General features: G+C 38.6%; 1 protein-coding gene across 2 annotated transcripts in view; it reads right to left on the bottom strand.

Moving 5' to 3' along the window:
• The window catches only part of LOC124619801 (WD repeat-containing protein 26), a 140,087-nt gene that overhangs the window by 71,166 nt on the left and 51,154 nt on the right, over positions 1 to 17,767 (bottom strand). The window contains exons 6-7 of one of the 2 annotated variants that reach the window (XM_047146393.1): positions 12,982 to 13,101; positions 5,765 to 5,903 (exon numbers count right to left, since the gene is read on the bottom strand). In XM_047146393.1, the coding sequence (XP_047002349.1) occupies positions 5,765 to 5,903; positions 12,982 to 13,101 (259 nt within the window). The remainder of the gene's footprint in view (positions 1 to 5,764; positions 5,904 to 12,981; positions 13,102 to 17,767) is intronic. The other variant, XM_047146394.1, reaches the window with a different exon arrangement.

The raw sequence follows: 17,767 nt of genomic DNA, 5'->3' as shown, positions 1-17,767 counted from the left end.
AGAAGGAAAGTTGCCACTCACCACATAGTGGGGATGCTGAGTCGCAGATAGGCTCAACAAAAAAAGACTCTCACAATTATAGCTTTCAACCATTAAGGCCTTCACCAACAATAGACAGATATACGCACACACCCACACATGCGCACACACAAGCATGACTCACACACATGACTGCAGTCTCAGGCAACTGAAACCACACTGCAAGCAGCAGCACCAGTGCATGATGGCAGTGGGGACTGAGTGGTGGTGAGAGGGGGCTGGGGCAGGGAGGGGGAGGGATAGTATAGTAGGGGTGGCGGACAGTGCTGCAGGTTAGATGGAGGGGAGGGGGGGGGGAGGAGGAGGAGGAGGAAGATCCGTCCATATCAAACCTACTAACCACTAGCAGTATCTCCACTTTGACAGCTGCCACCTGTTCCATACAAAGTAGTCCCTTCCATACAGACTAGCCACCCGTGGTCATCACATCTGCAGTGACGAGCAGTCCCTCTCGAAATATACCGAGGGTCTCACTGAACCCTTCACTGATGGTAATTATCCTCCTAACCTTGTACAAAAACGAATCTCCCATGACTCATCTTTCCAGTTTCCCACCACCTCCCTAAGTTCCACCGTCCGGCCACAGAGGAACATTCCCGCTGTAACTCAGTACCACCCAGGACTGGAGCAACTGAATTACATTCTTCGCAAGGGTTTCAATTACCTCTCGTCTTGCCCTGAAACGAGAAATGTCTGGCCACTATCCCTCCCACCCCTCCCACAGTGGTATTCCACCAATCACCGAACCTACACAATATACTCGTCCACCTTTACACAACCCCTGCTCCCAATCCCTTACCTCATGACTCATACCCCTGTAATAGACCTAGATACAAGACCTGTCCCACACATCCACCCACCACCACCTACTCCAGTCCAGTTACTAACATCACCTACCCCATCAAAGGCAGGGCTACCTGTGAAACCAGTCATGTAGGCTACAAGCTAGGATGTAACCACTGTGCTGCATTCTATGTAGGCATGACAACCAACAAGCCGTCTGTCCGCATGAATGACCACCGACAAACTATGGCCAAAAAACAAATGGACCATCCTGTTGCTGAACACACTGCCAAACATGTTATCCTTTATTTCAATGACCGCTTCACAGCCTGTGCCATATGGATCCTTCCCACCAACACCAGCGTTTCCGAACTGCACAGGTGGGAACTTTCCCTGCAAAACCCTCCTGGCCTCAACCTTTGTTAGTCACTGTCCTCACCCATCCAGCCCCTTACCTGTTCGCATTCCAACACTACACAGCCATCATTCCACCACTACACCCAGTCTTTTTATTTCTCTCCTTTTCCACTACTCCCCCCCCCCCCCTTCCCCTCACCAGCCCTCAGTCTAACCTGCCTGCAACACTTCACTGTCTCCCACCCCCACTATACTATTCCTTCCCCTCCCCACCCCAAGGTCGTCCTAACCCCCACCTAGTCGCCATCCCATCACACATTGGTGCTGCTGCTCGCAGTCGCAGTGTGGTTTAAGTTGCCTGAGACTGCAGTAGTGTGTGTGTGTGTGTGTGTGTGTGTGTGTGTGTGTGTGTGTGTGTGTGTGTTTGGGAGGGGGGGGGGTCATGTGTGCACACACTTGTGTATGTCTGTCTATCATTAATGAAGGCCTTAGCAGCTGACAGCTATAATTGTGACAGCCTTTTTGGTGCGCCTATCTGCAACTCAGCATCTCTGCTATGGTGAGTAGCAACTTTCCTTCTCATAATATTGTTACATTCCATCCTGGATTTTCCATTGTTTGATTTTATTATTGGCTGATTTTTTTTTTATTGTCTGCATACATATGGCAAAATAAAATCATTGTTATAACAAAACAATACTGATATCGGACTACAGAGAAATCGAACATTTGGACCAAGTTTACAAGAAAGCAGAGGGTCACATTGGTAGACTGTGTCAAAGGCATATGAAACGAATATCAGAATGGGGTTCCACAAGGATTAGTACTGGACTACTCTTGTTTTCAACCTACATGAATGACTAAAAATGACTTTAAATGAATGTTGAAAACTTGTAATGTATGGTGATGGCACAAGCACAATTATCACACAGTATAGGCGATATCTGAACACACCTACAACTGGTTCATAGCAGTAAGTTTAAGTCTTAATCTCACAAAAACTAATATTAATATATATTAACTTAGGAGTAAAGGAGAGCACAAGCCGAATAGCAGAACCACTGAGTCGCAGACAGGCGCAGAAAAGAGAAAGAAAACTTGTTAGCTTTCAGAATAAACTCTTTGTCTCCTATATTGTGTCAGCTGTATACACAATGCTGGGACTGCAATTCAGCAGGTGGAGTAGGGTAAGAGGGATTGGGTGGGAAGCTAGTGGCCCAGAACTTTTACTGTATAAAAACTAATACTATACTATTTGAACAAGGAAAAATGCACTGCAAACACTACATGTGGACATTAATAGTTAAACACTGCAGGAAACACACTGTAAAAATCATTGGGGTCTAGTCGATAGATTAAAATGCAGTCAACATACAGCATATATAAAGGCTGTTAGTGCACCTAAGTCTGTATCCAGTCACTAGCAAATGAGACAAGAACTGAAATTGAGGGTAGCAAAGCAAAAGCTGAAATGCTTAACTCTGTTTTGAAACTTTCCTTTACAATCAGAAATCAAGAATTGCCCCAATTTAATCCCCGTACCACTGAAAAGATGACTGAAGTAAGTGGTAGTGTCAGTGCGTTAAGAAACAGCTAAAATCGTTAAAACTGAACAAAGCTCCAGGACCCGATGGATTCCCTGTCAGATTCTATATTCCCCCTCTAACTATTATCTATCATAGATACCTTGAATAAAAAACTGTATCCAGTTCTTGGAAAAAGGCACAGGTCACACCTGGCTACAAGACGGGTAGTAGAAGTGATCCACAAAACTACCATCCAATATCCTTGACACTGATTTGTTGTGGAAACTTAGAACATATTCTGAGCTCAAACATAATGAGGTATCTTGAACAGAATGATCTCCTCAATGCCAATTAGCATGGATTTCAGAAACATTGACCATGTGAAACCCACTAGCACTTTTCTCACATGACATTCTGAAAGCTTTGGATCAAGGCAGCCACATAGACGCAGTATTTCTTGATTTCTGAAAAGCATTTCACTCAGTACCACATCACAAAAGTATGATCATATGGGGTATCAAGTGAAATTTGTGACTGAATTGAGGATATTTTTGGTAGGAAGGATGCAACATGTTATCTTGGATGGAGAGTGATCATCAGATGTAGAAGTGACTTCAGGTGTGCCCCAGGGAAGGGTGTTGGGACCCTTGCTGTTCATGTTGTATATTAATGACCTTGCAGACCATAGTAATAGCAAAATCAAACTTTTTGCAGATCCAGCAGTTATTTATAATGAAGTGCTATCTGAAAAAAGCTGCACGAGTATTCAGTCAGATTTTGATAAGATTTCAAAGAACTGCAAAAACAGGCGACTTGCCTTAAATGTTCAGAAATGTAAAACTGTGCACTTAACAAGACGAAAAAAAGGAGTATCCCATGACTATAATATCAATTAGTCACTGCTGGAATTGACCCACTGATACAAATACCAAAGTAAACTGGTCACACAGGCTCAGTTGTGTGTAAAGCAGGCGATAGGTAGACTTCAGATTATTGGTAGAATATTGTGGGAGTGCAATCAGTCTACAAAGAAGATTGCTTACAAATCACTTGTGCTACCCAATCTAGAATATTGCTTGAGTGTCTGGGACCTGTACCAAATAGGACTAACGGCAGATACTGAATGTATACAGAGAATGGCAGCACAAATGGTCATGGGTTTGTCTGATCTGAGAGAGAGTGTCACAGCGATACTGAAGGAACTGATCTGAAGAATTTGAGAATAGACAAACTATCCTGAAAAAGTATATTAACAAAGTTTCAAGAACCATCTTTAAATGATTATTCTAGGGATGTACTACAACCCCCTACATATCACTCCAATATGGATTATGAGGATAAGATTAGACTAATTTCTGCAAGCTCAAGGCATTCAAACAATCATTCTTTCCATGCTCCATATGTGAATTGAACGGGAAGAAACACTAATAACTGGTACAATGAGATGTAACCCTCTTCCATGCACCCCAAGGTGGTTCGCAGACTGTAGATGTAGATGCAGCTATACTAACCAAGGAGCTCGGTTCAGAATGTTTTGTGTACAGAAGTATCTCTCATTGTTTTGACCTAAAGACAAGATTGTTGGCTTGTTTCACACATTTTTGCAATCTGCAGTGGGTTAAAACATGGTGTTTTGAATGAAACTGGTTTTGAAGATTTAATAAACTTCTTGACGAATTTGTAGATCGTTGGAAAATGGTAGATGAATGAAAATTTGTATTCCACATTCTTGTGCTGCCAAGCTATTGAGTTCTTTGTCTTTTTTTATGTTCAGCAGATGTTTACTCTACGAGGCATAAGAGACAAAGTTTACATTTTCTTCATGCCGCAATTTTTGTGCCGAACTTTGATTCAAATTAGCTAGCAATGTTAGTTCATGTTACAACACAGTTTTTTGCAAAATCAGATTGAAAATATTCCAATTTTTTATATTTTTACAAAGGTTTCAACTTTGCACTTAATTTAGTCAATATTGGAAAGTGGAACATAAATCAAACTTTATATTTGAGAACCTTGTACTGTTAGGTTACTACGTGCGAAGTTTCACATTTGTCATATTTTTAGTACATGAACTGTAAGAAGCCTAGCTCTGAAATTCTTCAGGCATGATCATTTTGGAAGGTTCTGCCCAAAAGGTTTTGGCTGGATATGGCTCATAAAATTCTTTTCATTATTATTCTTAAGAGAACGCATGAACTTGTCAAACTGCGTTTCTTTCAACTGAATATTGCCTGAGACATAATAGCTCAAAGTCAGTAGAAACACACACTTGCTCTGCACAAAGCCACACATGGAGTCAAACAAATTACTACATTTTGGCCAGTATTGCTTCGATGAACATTAAACGCAGCCAATGCTGAGCGGGGACATGTGCGAATGTTCCTCCGAAGTTTGATTAGTACCGATTACAAACTCCTTGGCGCATTGCCTCATGGCATAAATTGAATGATTTCACCATTTCACCAAGTTGCTGATGAACACAATGTGACATCCTGAGTGAAAGCTATACTGTCTTCAAGACCAGTAATACTGAACAAGTCAAGTGTATGATGATTATGTAGAACAGGCCATAGACATGTTGAATCATCAGGCTGCACACAACACACAATTTCAGTCATATATTACAGACAATGCTATAATGACAATATTATGGAAAGGATAGACTGCTACTCACCATATAGCAGTGTGTTGAGTCACAGACAATACATAAGCTTAATGCAGCTCACACATAAATGACCGCTGTCTGTGGCTGCCAAGGACAGACTATATGTTTAGTAGTCTTTTTGTTATGTCTGTCTGTGACTCAACATCTCTACTATATGGTGAGTGGCAATTTATCCTTTTCATAAACTTGTCATTATTCCATCCTGGATTTTTCATTATTCGACAAACAATGCTACAATTAATATTATCTTTATTAATAAACTTTTTATTGTTTACATCAAACGCCTTCATATTTTTACATATTATATCTCAGGCTATCTTTGTGTCTATTATTAAAAAAATTGTAGACATTTTAACTGAAATAAATTCACACTAATGTCCTGAGTTGTACTCACTGGGTTGACATCCCATATCACAATTGTAGTGTCTTTCGATCCAGTGGCAAGTTTGAGACCATCTGGGGAGAAGCGACAAAACCACACCTCATCACAATGATCGTTGAGTATTTGCACTGTTTCACATGGAAATTGATCCCTGCAGAAAACACATCTTTAATTATGAATTGCATAAACAATAGAAATTACAAACAATTTAGTAAACAAATGTACCTCAACAATTTACTCGTCTGTGTCAATTCTACAGCTTAAGAAAACAGGCAAGAGCATTAAAGAGGTAATACAAAATATCATGTTATTTTCAAAACTGATTTAAATTTTATAATGCCTTTCAGATATCAGTTACTGGCCAATGCAACCACAGAAAAATCCCTTAATACTGAACTACTTTTGAAAAATTATTATCTTTCACCTTTCCAGAAGTTTAAATTTTGAAGAAGTTGTCATCGTTTGAAGGTCTGTGATACCACTGATGTTGAGTTAAGAAGCACTTTACTCTGAAGCAAACTGTAGTACATTAAAATAAAATGAAATGATTTTGATCATCTTGATCTCCACAGCTGATTCTAGTTAATATTAATATAAAAGCACCACAGCTTAATTGTTATACATTCAATATGTCATGACTGACTTCATTCAAAAGATACACTGCCAACAGTCTTCATAACAAATCCCCACAGTGTTGTGACAGTATTATGATTTAGTTATCTCTCATAAATTAAAGGCAAATTCTGGAACTTGACATTCACATAAACACCCCATCGATTGTCTGGCAGAAGCACAGAGTAGTGAGTGCTATCGCATGCCAAATTGCCTATGCTCACTGTTCACCATGCTACTGTCATGTGATGGATGGAGTGTTTATACGATTGTCATGTTTCAGAATTTGCCTTTAACATTACGTTTGATAACTTGACTTCTTAAGTCATGTTGGCAGTGTAATCTGATGATGTTCTTTCGAACAAAACTGGCCGTGAATCAATAAATGGGTATCAATACTGCTGTGGTGGTTTCTTATTAATATTAATATAGAAATAATACTTTTAGTTATTAGGTTTGCCCTAGACACACCCTGGATATAACTTCTGAAACAATCCTCTTTGACTAACTACAAGCACATGAAAATCAGTTAACAATGTGAACAAATTGCAAGAACTTCAATGTTTCACGTAACTTCAGATTATGTAGTGGAAAAGTCTATTAACTCTAGTTACAAAGCTTGGGGCCTAATACTACGAAGTGACTGTGACAGTGACACATTCAGAATATACACTCCTGATGAATATTAGTCCACAGGGCCTTGTTATTGTATGGTTCCTATGATACACGAGTCTATGGCTGGAAGTATTTATTTGGTTTATTATAGGACCTGAAGATGATGCAAACTTAACGTTCAAACCAAACATCTAAATAATAAATACTTTTAAAATACAGCTGTGGTGTTCCATTTCCACTACTTCTATTGTCAGCTACTGTCCCATGTCCACAAGATTGATGGACTTTCATAAGACAATAAATAGACAAATTTTCCATGTCACATCATACATAAAATTATTTATTTACAGGTGCTGACATAAGATTTCTAGTTACAGATTGTTCAAAACAAACAAAGTACTTGAGGTGGAAGAAAACTACCAAAATACCAAACTGCCTTTATGGCAACAGCTATGTGAGGTTGCAGTGCTAATACTGAGCCAGAGAAGACAAAGTTAAAGGAGTATGCTTAGCTCAGATAGATTAAACTAAATAAATGGTATTTCTTCTCCAGAACATAATCTGTTTACATTTGAGGAACTGTGAATGCTAATCTGTTTTCAGTCAACTATCCCACCCATAATTCAAGAACATTTTGATTAACATCAATCGGTCACTAAGTACAGACAGCAAGGAGTGTTTGACTTATGTTTCAGCGACCAGATTTGAGGGTTTCCTGGACACATTCAGGCAGCAGTAGCATTTAAATCAGTGGTGGAAAACTTGTTAGTAATTACTCTTCTCACAAATCGAAGTACAGTTGGTAACCCTTATTTAAATCATTTAAAGAACAAAGTCATTTAGTAACACCTAATAAATCTTTTTCTTTGTCAAACCATGGAACAGTTACGCATGACACATCGGATGTGTGCCACACACTATGTGGACAACATGAATGGCTGTTGAGAATATTTTTTCTCTGGCATACAGAGCAAAGGAACATTTCAAACTGTAGGAAGAGAGTTAACAAGAAAAATGCAGAGGGAAGAGCCATAAAGACCACTGGCCCTAAATAATAATCAACTACACAAGAGGAACTGGAAGTAACTAAGGAAACTCAGCTTCTCTAATGCAGTGTTTCTACTGACTCCTTCCATCTATTTTGGGCAATTCTCCCTTTTTTTACAACAACAACAACAACAACAACAAAGAAAAAGAACAATATTAATACTAGACAGAATTATACCCACTTGTGTCTCTCATCTTACTTTTTCCCTTTCCAGTTTTCACTCCCAAAATACGACAAGGATTGGATCCTAAAATCAAACCATCTATCCCTTTTAGGTTTCTGATAATTTGTTATCAGTTTTCTGCATTTCATTTTATTATTTTACTGGCTCTTTACTGAAAGCAATACAGCCATTAAAATTACTTATTTAGGTTGTGAAGACAGTTACATTTTAAGTATACAGTTATTTTATACATATATAAGTTTACAAATGTTGGTGTTTAATATATCACATATTTCTAACTACTTCCTGTAGGTACCATGCTGTTAAACTGCTAATTTCAAAACTTTTCTGACTCATCAGTGTTTTAGCATTCATCAGCAAGGGAATCTGCATTTTTAAATAGTTTCCCTACAGTTTATTTTGCTGTGGAGTGTATAAAAGGCATTAATCTTTCTCAACTAAACATACTGTTTTCAATTTGTATTTGTATTTTCTATTGAGCATTCATACCCTCTCACTTTGAATGGAATATGGTATAGTTTGCATTTGGGTCACTGATCACAAATCCAACAAGCAAAAATATCTTTTAACTTACTAAAGTGCATACAAATATCACAAACTGAAATGAAGGGCCTGACTTCAGTAGTATGTCTAGACTTCCACATAAATTGAAGATAAGGTATCTATGAATGTATATAGTATGCATCATGATAGTGAATTCATTGGGACAAACAGATTAAGAATTCACCTGAATTATTCACTATGCCAGTAACAGATGATTACCTTCCAACGTATTGTGACATCCAGTCTCATTCAGTTAATTCACCCATTCCTCAAATTTACACTTCAGAATAAATGGCATGTGAACCTCACATGTTTTCATAGGACATCCTTTGCAGCGATTCAGCTTTCCATAACACTGGACAGGGTACAACTATATCCTCGTTTCTTGTTTTCATCAATGGAAATATGATACAACAAGTGCATCAGCTGACTGCACAGAATTTCGCATTCTATACCACATTGGGTAATAAAAGCAAAGGGAAAATTGGAGTATATACCAACAAAAAGTTAAATGATTCTTCATCAAGAAAAAGCTGTATCTGTTTGATTATTTTGTAATTTGTGCCGATCAATTCATTATGCAGAATTACCTGATAACTGACTAGGCTGCAAACCATCTGGGTAAACTTATTATCTCTCTCTTTTTTAAAATATGTGAGTAGGCCCAGAAATCTTTCATTGCAATCTGATTTTTAAAATTATATTGATAAATAGCGAAAATAACTTCTCTACTTCTGAATATATACGACTGTTCTGAAAGTCATGAAAAGCAGCAAGTATTTCTTTATTAACTGATGTAGGTCATGTAAACTGAGCACCAAGTTTGAGGGACTCTTCCTTCAAATACAGGAAAATATGCAAATGGTGTGTCTAAATAGTTGGCACTCAATCTGAGTTACAGACGGGAGGAAGCCTGCTCTGATCTGCTTAAGGTATTCAATGCCTTTTTCATGACGTGGCACCAAGCGACAAAAGATGGGTGTGTATTTTTTATCTAAGACTGAAGAATAGGTTCGCAGGATGGTGACACACCTTCACTCCAAAGCCAAAGACCTTACGAACTAGCAATCAGCACAAGAAGTTATCAAGACACTTTGCAGTGGCAATGGAGTCATTTCCTTCATTTTGTGGAATTAGATGATACCGTGAACAGCAAGTGCAACACTGTGACACCTCTCAGTCATAGAGAAGCCATTAGGAGAAACAGGTCACACGATAATATGAAAGCAATCCAAATTCACCATAATCATGTAGCACCACATAGCTCTTTGGCAACAAATATGATGGTTTGCAAACAAGTTCATGCCCATGGTCCCCGTCCCCTATCTACTACACAGTACAGACTATGTCATGTATAACTTTGTATACAAGACAAGCATCTTCAAACATATGAGCAATTTGAACAACGCTCTAACAGTTAGTGAAGACCTTATGAGTGCTTTTTTATTTCTTTTAGTACAGTTGTCATAATACACTTGAAGATTGCAGTACATATTTTCTGGCAACTTTCCGTGTTGATGCCTTCTGTTATAATGTGAAGTACGTTATATTTTGGTTATCATACCAAAGGAAGACACGATGCAAACAACTACATGCTTATGAATTTTCCTACCTTAAACAATCTAATATGCTATATGAAAGATGACAGGTCTGGATCTGTTTGAAATTTACACTGTAAATTCATATAATATGTGGATATGATACGAAAAGACCCAAAGAACAAAATTTGCACTATACAGGAACAGATGCTACAGGTTTGCCCTTTCCTATAAACTCAAGCATTATATACACCTGTTCCTTTTAACATGCTACATAAGATCTGTCCTGTCAGTTGTCAATAGAAGTAGCACTAAGTCTTCATATATTTCAAAGAGACAGCTCGGCACTGGACTTGACTATGCTGCAGACAGCTGCTAAATTACCACAAACAATAATTCTATCTACATTCTGAAATATATCCTGTAGAAATTATATATGAATTAAAAAATAATTTTCATAATCATGAAATTCACTACACCTAGTGTAGATTTCTGAGATTTGAAATATAACAGGATCCTGAACTTTAGATGTCAAAATTCTAGTTTATCCAGCGTAACACATATAACGAAAAGTGTCTGTCTGATTTAAAATTTCACACAGTGACAGACTAGCAGCTGAATGGATATTACATTTCCAATGGTTATTTAATTATTAGCACAAACAAAAAAAAACCATAAATTTAAACAAAAGTAGCTCTCATTCTACAACAAGTGCCATGCAAGGCTGCTCCATGACTGAATTCTGCATAAACTAATGTCATATTGCAATACACATTTTTTTTAAGTTTTAAAACATGCAGCAGCAGTGGACTATGCAAAGCACTTGAAATGGGTATTATAATAACTATGAACCAATTAAGCATCTCATAACATAATGTTGAAAATACTATTATCTCTATCATAAAACAATATTCTCCTTTACTAAAATGGAAGGCCAAGTGTTTTCTTAAATTTCAGCCCTAATTTTTCCTGTTTCACAATAGTGAAAAACTAGCACATGCTGGGTCACATTTCACACAAGCATGAATTCAGTAAAGCAGAGCCACAGCAACACCTTTCCTTGCTTACACCAAAATGTTCTCTATGTGCGGGCCAGTCATTCAGAGTACTCTCTTATTTTTATAACCATTTTCTATCTGTAGATAAACATAATGCCCATCTGGTGTTGAAACTCCTATAAGAAAGACTTAATAGTCAGGCAGGCAAGTAAATAAGCATGGCAAAATGAAAGACCAACTAGAAGGGGGAAAAAAGTTACAATTTTAATGCACCACTGATTATGTCATTTAGTGATGGAGCAAATCCTTCTGACTGGGTGAGGATTGGACAGGAAATTGACCATGTGCTTGAAAGTAACTATTGTTTTATTTGCCTGAAGTGATTTGAGGAAATAACAAGAAGAAACAAATACCTTAAACAGTGCAACACCTCATCTGTTAGCAGATCAATTTGTTGTTGGATCAGTGGCTAGTAGAGACTGCAACTCACTCAGTGACAAAGATATTTCCCAGATCTTAGCTATGTATGATCCAAATTTTAAACAAAGATACCCCAAAACATGAAAATGTGTGTGCAGAGAATGTTATAAATACACCACGTAAGGAACAGTTTTCTTTGTAAATGTGGCACACTAATCCTAGGAAAGCTAAAGATCATTTTACTCACATGAAGAAAACTACTGAATCCATACTTGCTGAAATAAAAGTACTTTTACTACTTAATTTCCACATTAAATCTCTCACCAGTAGCCAACGGAGATAGGTACTATCAACTAACAACATGAAAAAAATGCAAACAAAGCTCACTATGCATCAAACAAGTTATAATCATTAACCCCTTAACATACTGATTTTGTTTTCAAATTATGTTACAAAAACTGATATTTTTTTGAAAAACATACCATAATGAATGACATTACATATAGAAATACAGAGAGAGTTCTTAAAGCTCAAAATAATGAGTTAAAAATTTTGGAGACCACCAACAATAAAACCCCAAGTATACTCGTGCACTGGAATTTTAGCTAAAATATCCTGAAACTTGAAGTCATTTTTTGGTTTCTGTGCAGGTATGAAGTCTAACCATATATTTCACAACAGTTTCCTGTGAACATAAATCTTGGAGGAGCTGACTGGAGCACAGTGGCTGTATTTATCTCATACCACTGGTGATCACTTGTCACTCAACTGATGAATTGTCATCACGTTTGGCCTCTAATGAAGTAACATCACATTCTTCACTTTCTGATCTGCAAAATACAATGTCAAACTCAGGATCACTGTAGCCATCCTTTTTTGAAAACATAACCTAATCAACATACGGGAGAGAGGCTGAAAATGTGTGTTTTGTTGTCGAGTACCCAAAGCTGCACACAGCAAAGATGATATCTAGTGGCAACCACCTCAACCAAATCACAGCAGCTGGGATACAAACGTATGACCATATGCTCTCTAGTGGCTTGAACACTTAACTGTCAGTGCTGAAACGGGTATAAGCGGGGTTTTATTATTTTTTCTTTAAGGTCTGTTCTTAAGTTGCCCAAGTATGCTTGGGATTTTAAGTTCCTGCCAAAATAAGAAAAATGAGATATCATGGTGTTTTATGTTAAGAGGTTAATAGTGTTAGTGACATTTCAGCAAGAATTATTGTCCCTTTGTTGCTATCATAAACAATAGCAAACATTACTTGCCTGGAACAATGGTGGTCAACAAGGAGCGAGACACCCGCAAGCCCTTCTTCTGTTAAGGTGTTGTGGTAGGGGCAACTATGCTTCTGGTGTTCCACTGCTTGGCACAGCAGCGTATGGAGTCTGCACACAACACAGCACACACTAATACTAAGATAGTGTACACAACAACACCAAGAGCAAAACTACCTGATTTTAATGTATCTGTGTATTTTCAGACAATGAGTTCTTAGCTGCTATTCAAGCGTTACAGTTATTATTATGAACTCAAGTGAATAGTCCCAGAAACAACAATTAAAGATTTTTTTTAAGTGATGGCATCCCTGATAATTTAGATTCAGTAAATGTACTAGGGTAAGATATCCTAAAACTGATAGAACTTTCCAAAAACTGATACACCCAGCCCATGATAATATCCCTCAAAAATGTTCCTACTGTTTGTTATGCTGCAACCATTTAGGAATAATCAGTCATAATTTGTTTTTTCTTTAGAAACTTCACTTGGGAGGCAAAAAATAATTTTGAGGAATAGCACTTTCAGACTGAAAATAAATGTGCACGCACTTCCAGAATACTGCCACACTTATGCAAATACTGATTATACATCCACCAAATTTGTGTTACATACACAATTTTCTGTGTTCTATCTGCTGTATTATTAATTATTCTCACATTTATTATATGATGCTAATTATCAAGCAATCAATATAATCCTTAAACATGATACACTCCATTCCAAAATATGACACAGTCAATTCCCAAACGTGATACACTGGTTGCCTACGGCCCAGCCACGAGTTACACACGGGTGTACTGCGGGCTGCCCTTCCCATACACCAGCAACATAACTGTGGGGAGACATCATCTCCAGCAGCAAACCCACAGCTGAAAAAGAAGTAGGCCAAAATCAGAAGAGCCAGAAAGCTACGGCTGTAACCAAAGCTGTGTTAAGTACATAAAAGAAGAAGCAAACTGGGGAGACTTATTCTGATCCCAACATCACTTTGAAGAGTGATGGCAGCAAGAAATCCACACTAGATCCTATCGCAATGAAAGAGCCAGCACGTGTAGATGTAGAAGATTATATCTTGGCTACATTTCAAGCAGGAAAGAGGAATCCATGCAGCTAAAGATATGTTTGTATCATACAAACAGTACTGGAAAATGACCTGTTAGTTATGTCTCAACAGAAAATAACAAAATAATTTTTCATTTAAATGAAAAAGACCTTTCCAACAATGGAAGGTTGGAAGATAACCTCTCCCCTAAATCCAATTCCCTCCTCATCCCAAAGACAACCTGCACACCCACTTTCTGGGGCTCCAAAATACCAACACACACAACAATCCTGGACACCCCATTGTAGCTGGTTATTAGGCCCCCACTGAAAGAATTTCAGCCCTGACTGACCAACACTTTCAACCAACTGTCAAAACTCTAGCCTCTCAAATCAAAGATATCAACTGCTTCCTTCACTGACTCCTCACAATCCACACTCCTTCAACACTGTTGATGCCACTTCCCTGTACAAAGATACTCCTCATGGTCCTGCCGTTCTTGAACACTATCTCTACAAACATCCTTTAGACTCCAAAGCCATTGCCTCATTGCCCACACACCTTGCTAACTCTATCCTAACACAAAACTACTATTCCTTTGATGGAACAGTATACAAACAAATCTGCAACACAGATACTGGCACTCACATGGAATCCTCCTGTGCCAACATGTGTAAGGGCCACATCTTCGTAGCCTCCCAAACCCCTTGTCTGGTGCAGTTTCACTGATACTATCTTCATTATCTGGACTCGAGGCCAAGACATCCTTTCCTCATTCCTTAAAAACCTCCCATCCGCTTCACATGGTCCTGCTCAACCCAGTGTGACACTTTCTTGGACATTGACGTACTCCTCTCTGATGGTTCCGTCCACACCTCCGTCCACATTAAATCCCCCAACAATACCTGTATTTCAACAGCTACCATCGCATCTGCAGCAAAAAAATCCCTCCCATACAACCTGGTCACCTGGGGACAAGAACTCCATTGCCCAGTACACTGAAGGTCTCACAAAGGCCTTCACAGACAGGAACTATCCCTCAGACCTAGTCTACAAACATATTTCCTGTGCCATATCCCCCACACACCCCCAATCCTGCCACTACCTTCAAGAACCAGCTAAACAACTGAGCCACATCCTTTTGTCATGGCTTTGATTATCTGCCATCATCCCCTAAAGTGAAGGGCATCCTACCTAAGATACTTACCTCTCTTCCTAAAGTGGTGTCCTCTTCCCCACCCAACCTCCACAACATCCTAGTCCATCCCCCTATGCTACTCCCAATCCCAACCCCTCACCACAGAGATCATATTCCTGCTGAATACCAGGCGCAATATCTGCACAATCCATTCACCCAGCATTTCCTATTCCAGTCCTGTCACGTACTTATCCTGTCCCACCAGAGGTCAAGTCACCTCTGAAAGCAGCCGTCATATCCCAGCTCTGCTGCAATCACTGCAATCACTGCAATCACTGACTACCAAAAAGCTGTCCACCAGGAAGAATGAACACTGCCAAACTGTGGCCAAGACTAAAGTGAAACACACTGTTGCACAACATGCAGCTGAAAATAACATGCTTGATCTAAATCACTGCTTCACAACCTAGGCCATCTGGGTCCTCCCCTCCATCAGCAGTTTTTCTGAACTGTGCAAATGGAAGTTATCCTTACAACACATTCTCCACTCCCGAAATCATCCCAGACTCGAGCCATGGTAACCCACTGACCACACACCCTCCACCCAACAGTTTCTGTCCCCCCCCCCCAATCCTATCACCACCTCCTGATTTACATTCCCTCCCCCTCACTGTACACACTGTCAACACACCTACCTGCATTTACTCCTCTCCTTTCCTGCTCCCCATTGCCCCACACCCCATTCCCTTGCCCTTACAACCTTCCGAGACTGCACCTGATAGCTTCATCCTGCTACTCTTTAGTTGCACACTCTGGCAAGTAGCTCTCTCCTCTCTCCCCACCCATAGTCTGCTAGCCCTACCCCGTCCCACTCCAAATTGCTTCTCGCATCCCATGCAACAGTTGCATTCTGGCCGGAAATAGAACTCATGAGTGCATGAGATTTGCTTGTTTTCGCGAATGTGTTTTTATTATCTGGAGAGGATTTGGCTGAAAGATCAACGTGTAACAGTCTTTTTGTTGTGCCTGTCTGCAGCTCAAAAGTTTCATTTTCTAACAACCCTACCACAACAAAGGTCAAAATTTTAATAACGCTGCTAAATACTGCATTATCGGGCAACAACAGTCATATTATGTGGCAGGTGTCATTAGAGCACAGTTAATAGTCATTTCATGTAATAATGAAAAAACTAGGCACTCGTCTTTTTGTGTTTCCCACGCTGGTCTCGTCGTAAAATCATGGCTCAATCGTTGAAAATCTAGGTGGTTATGATTCCAAGCTCGGATGCAAAGAGGCCTAGGTTTTATCCTGCTATATTCAAAAGTTTTGTAGATGCGCTTCTCAAACCATTCTTGGAGATTAAACCTTTCAAAGTTAGCACAATAGTGATGTAAAAAAATAATTAGCACTTCGAATTTAAGTTACACTTCCTTTTAACTGCTTTTATTGCAATATCACGTATCACACAAAACATCACTTCACAATACAAAACATACTTGAAAACATCTCTCTCACAGTCACTGTTAAAGTTCACATTTTATAGGCGGACTACGTTATGCGTCTTTCCAACATGACGTCCAACACTTGACTTTTTCAAGGTCCAACTCTCTAACAAGTCAACAACCAACTAATAATCGCTTACGTGCCCAAAAATCAGAGTTACAAGTACGTGAAAGATCATAGTGACAAAGGAAAGAATACACATAAGAATAATATCATTGCAATATAAACATATCGATGTATCACAAAAGAAATCAAATCTGAATGTTGTCTCAGAAATATGTCAACTACTTTGCAGAAACACAGTAGAATATTACTGGTATCGAGAGGTTCAGGTGAAGTGCCGTAATGGTTGCGTAATTCAAGCACCATTACAATCTCCACGGTGAGTACCAATCATTCTTTTTCATGATACTGTTAAAAAGACATTTCTCTTATTAATAAGACCAATTTGATAGGGAAATTGCCAATTTCTTAAGTTGCTACTCACGTGGAAAATGTCAAACAAGAAATCTGTTTTGTGTTTAACAGCCCTGTTGAAGTTCACGAAAAAATATGAGACAGCGGTCTCCTTTTGCGTATCTCTTATTTTATGTTAGTGTCAATATAATAAGTATAATTGTAAACAATCCCCATCCATTTCTAGCTGACTAAACCTTATCAAAACCAGGAGAGAATAAATAAAGAAATTTCTGTCATTCCACCGGCAGGCATAGATTTCATGTCATTGTTCGTTTACACTGAACTGAATTTTAGACTACAAACACTAGAGTTATTCTATTTTCCATGTGAACTGTCAATATAGAACATTGTTAAAGCTGGCAGTTGTAAAACTTGCATGCTATCATCAGTTTACACAAAACAAATATAAAAAACTATAAAAGAACACATTGTAAAATGGAGTATAATTTTTATAGAAGATAATTATGCAACATTCTCAAATGTACACATGAAGGAAGGTGTCCCCCACTCAAGTGAGTAGCACAGAATAAAAATAATCCAAACAGCAGTCAGTAAAGCTGATGTGACTGCCTACAGTTCTCATATCTAATTTAAAAGGGTAAAAATATAACCTATTACAAAATAGATGTA

Source organism: Schistocerca americana, chromosome 6, assembly GCF_021461395.2.
Source record: "Schistocerca americana isolate TAMUIC-IGC-003095 chromosome 6, iqSchAmer2.1, whole genome shotgun sequence".
Taxonomy (NCBI): Eukaryota; Metazoa; Arthropoda; class Insecta; order Orthoptera; family Acrididae; genus Schistocerca; species Schistocerca americana.
Note: the sequence above shows the minus strand (reverse complement) of the source record. Positions and strands in the feature narration are given on the sequence as shown.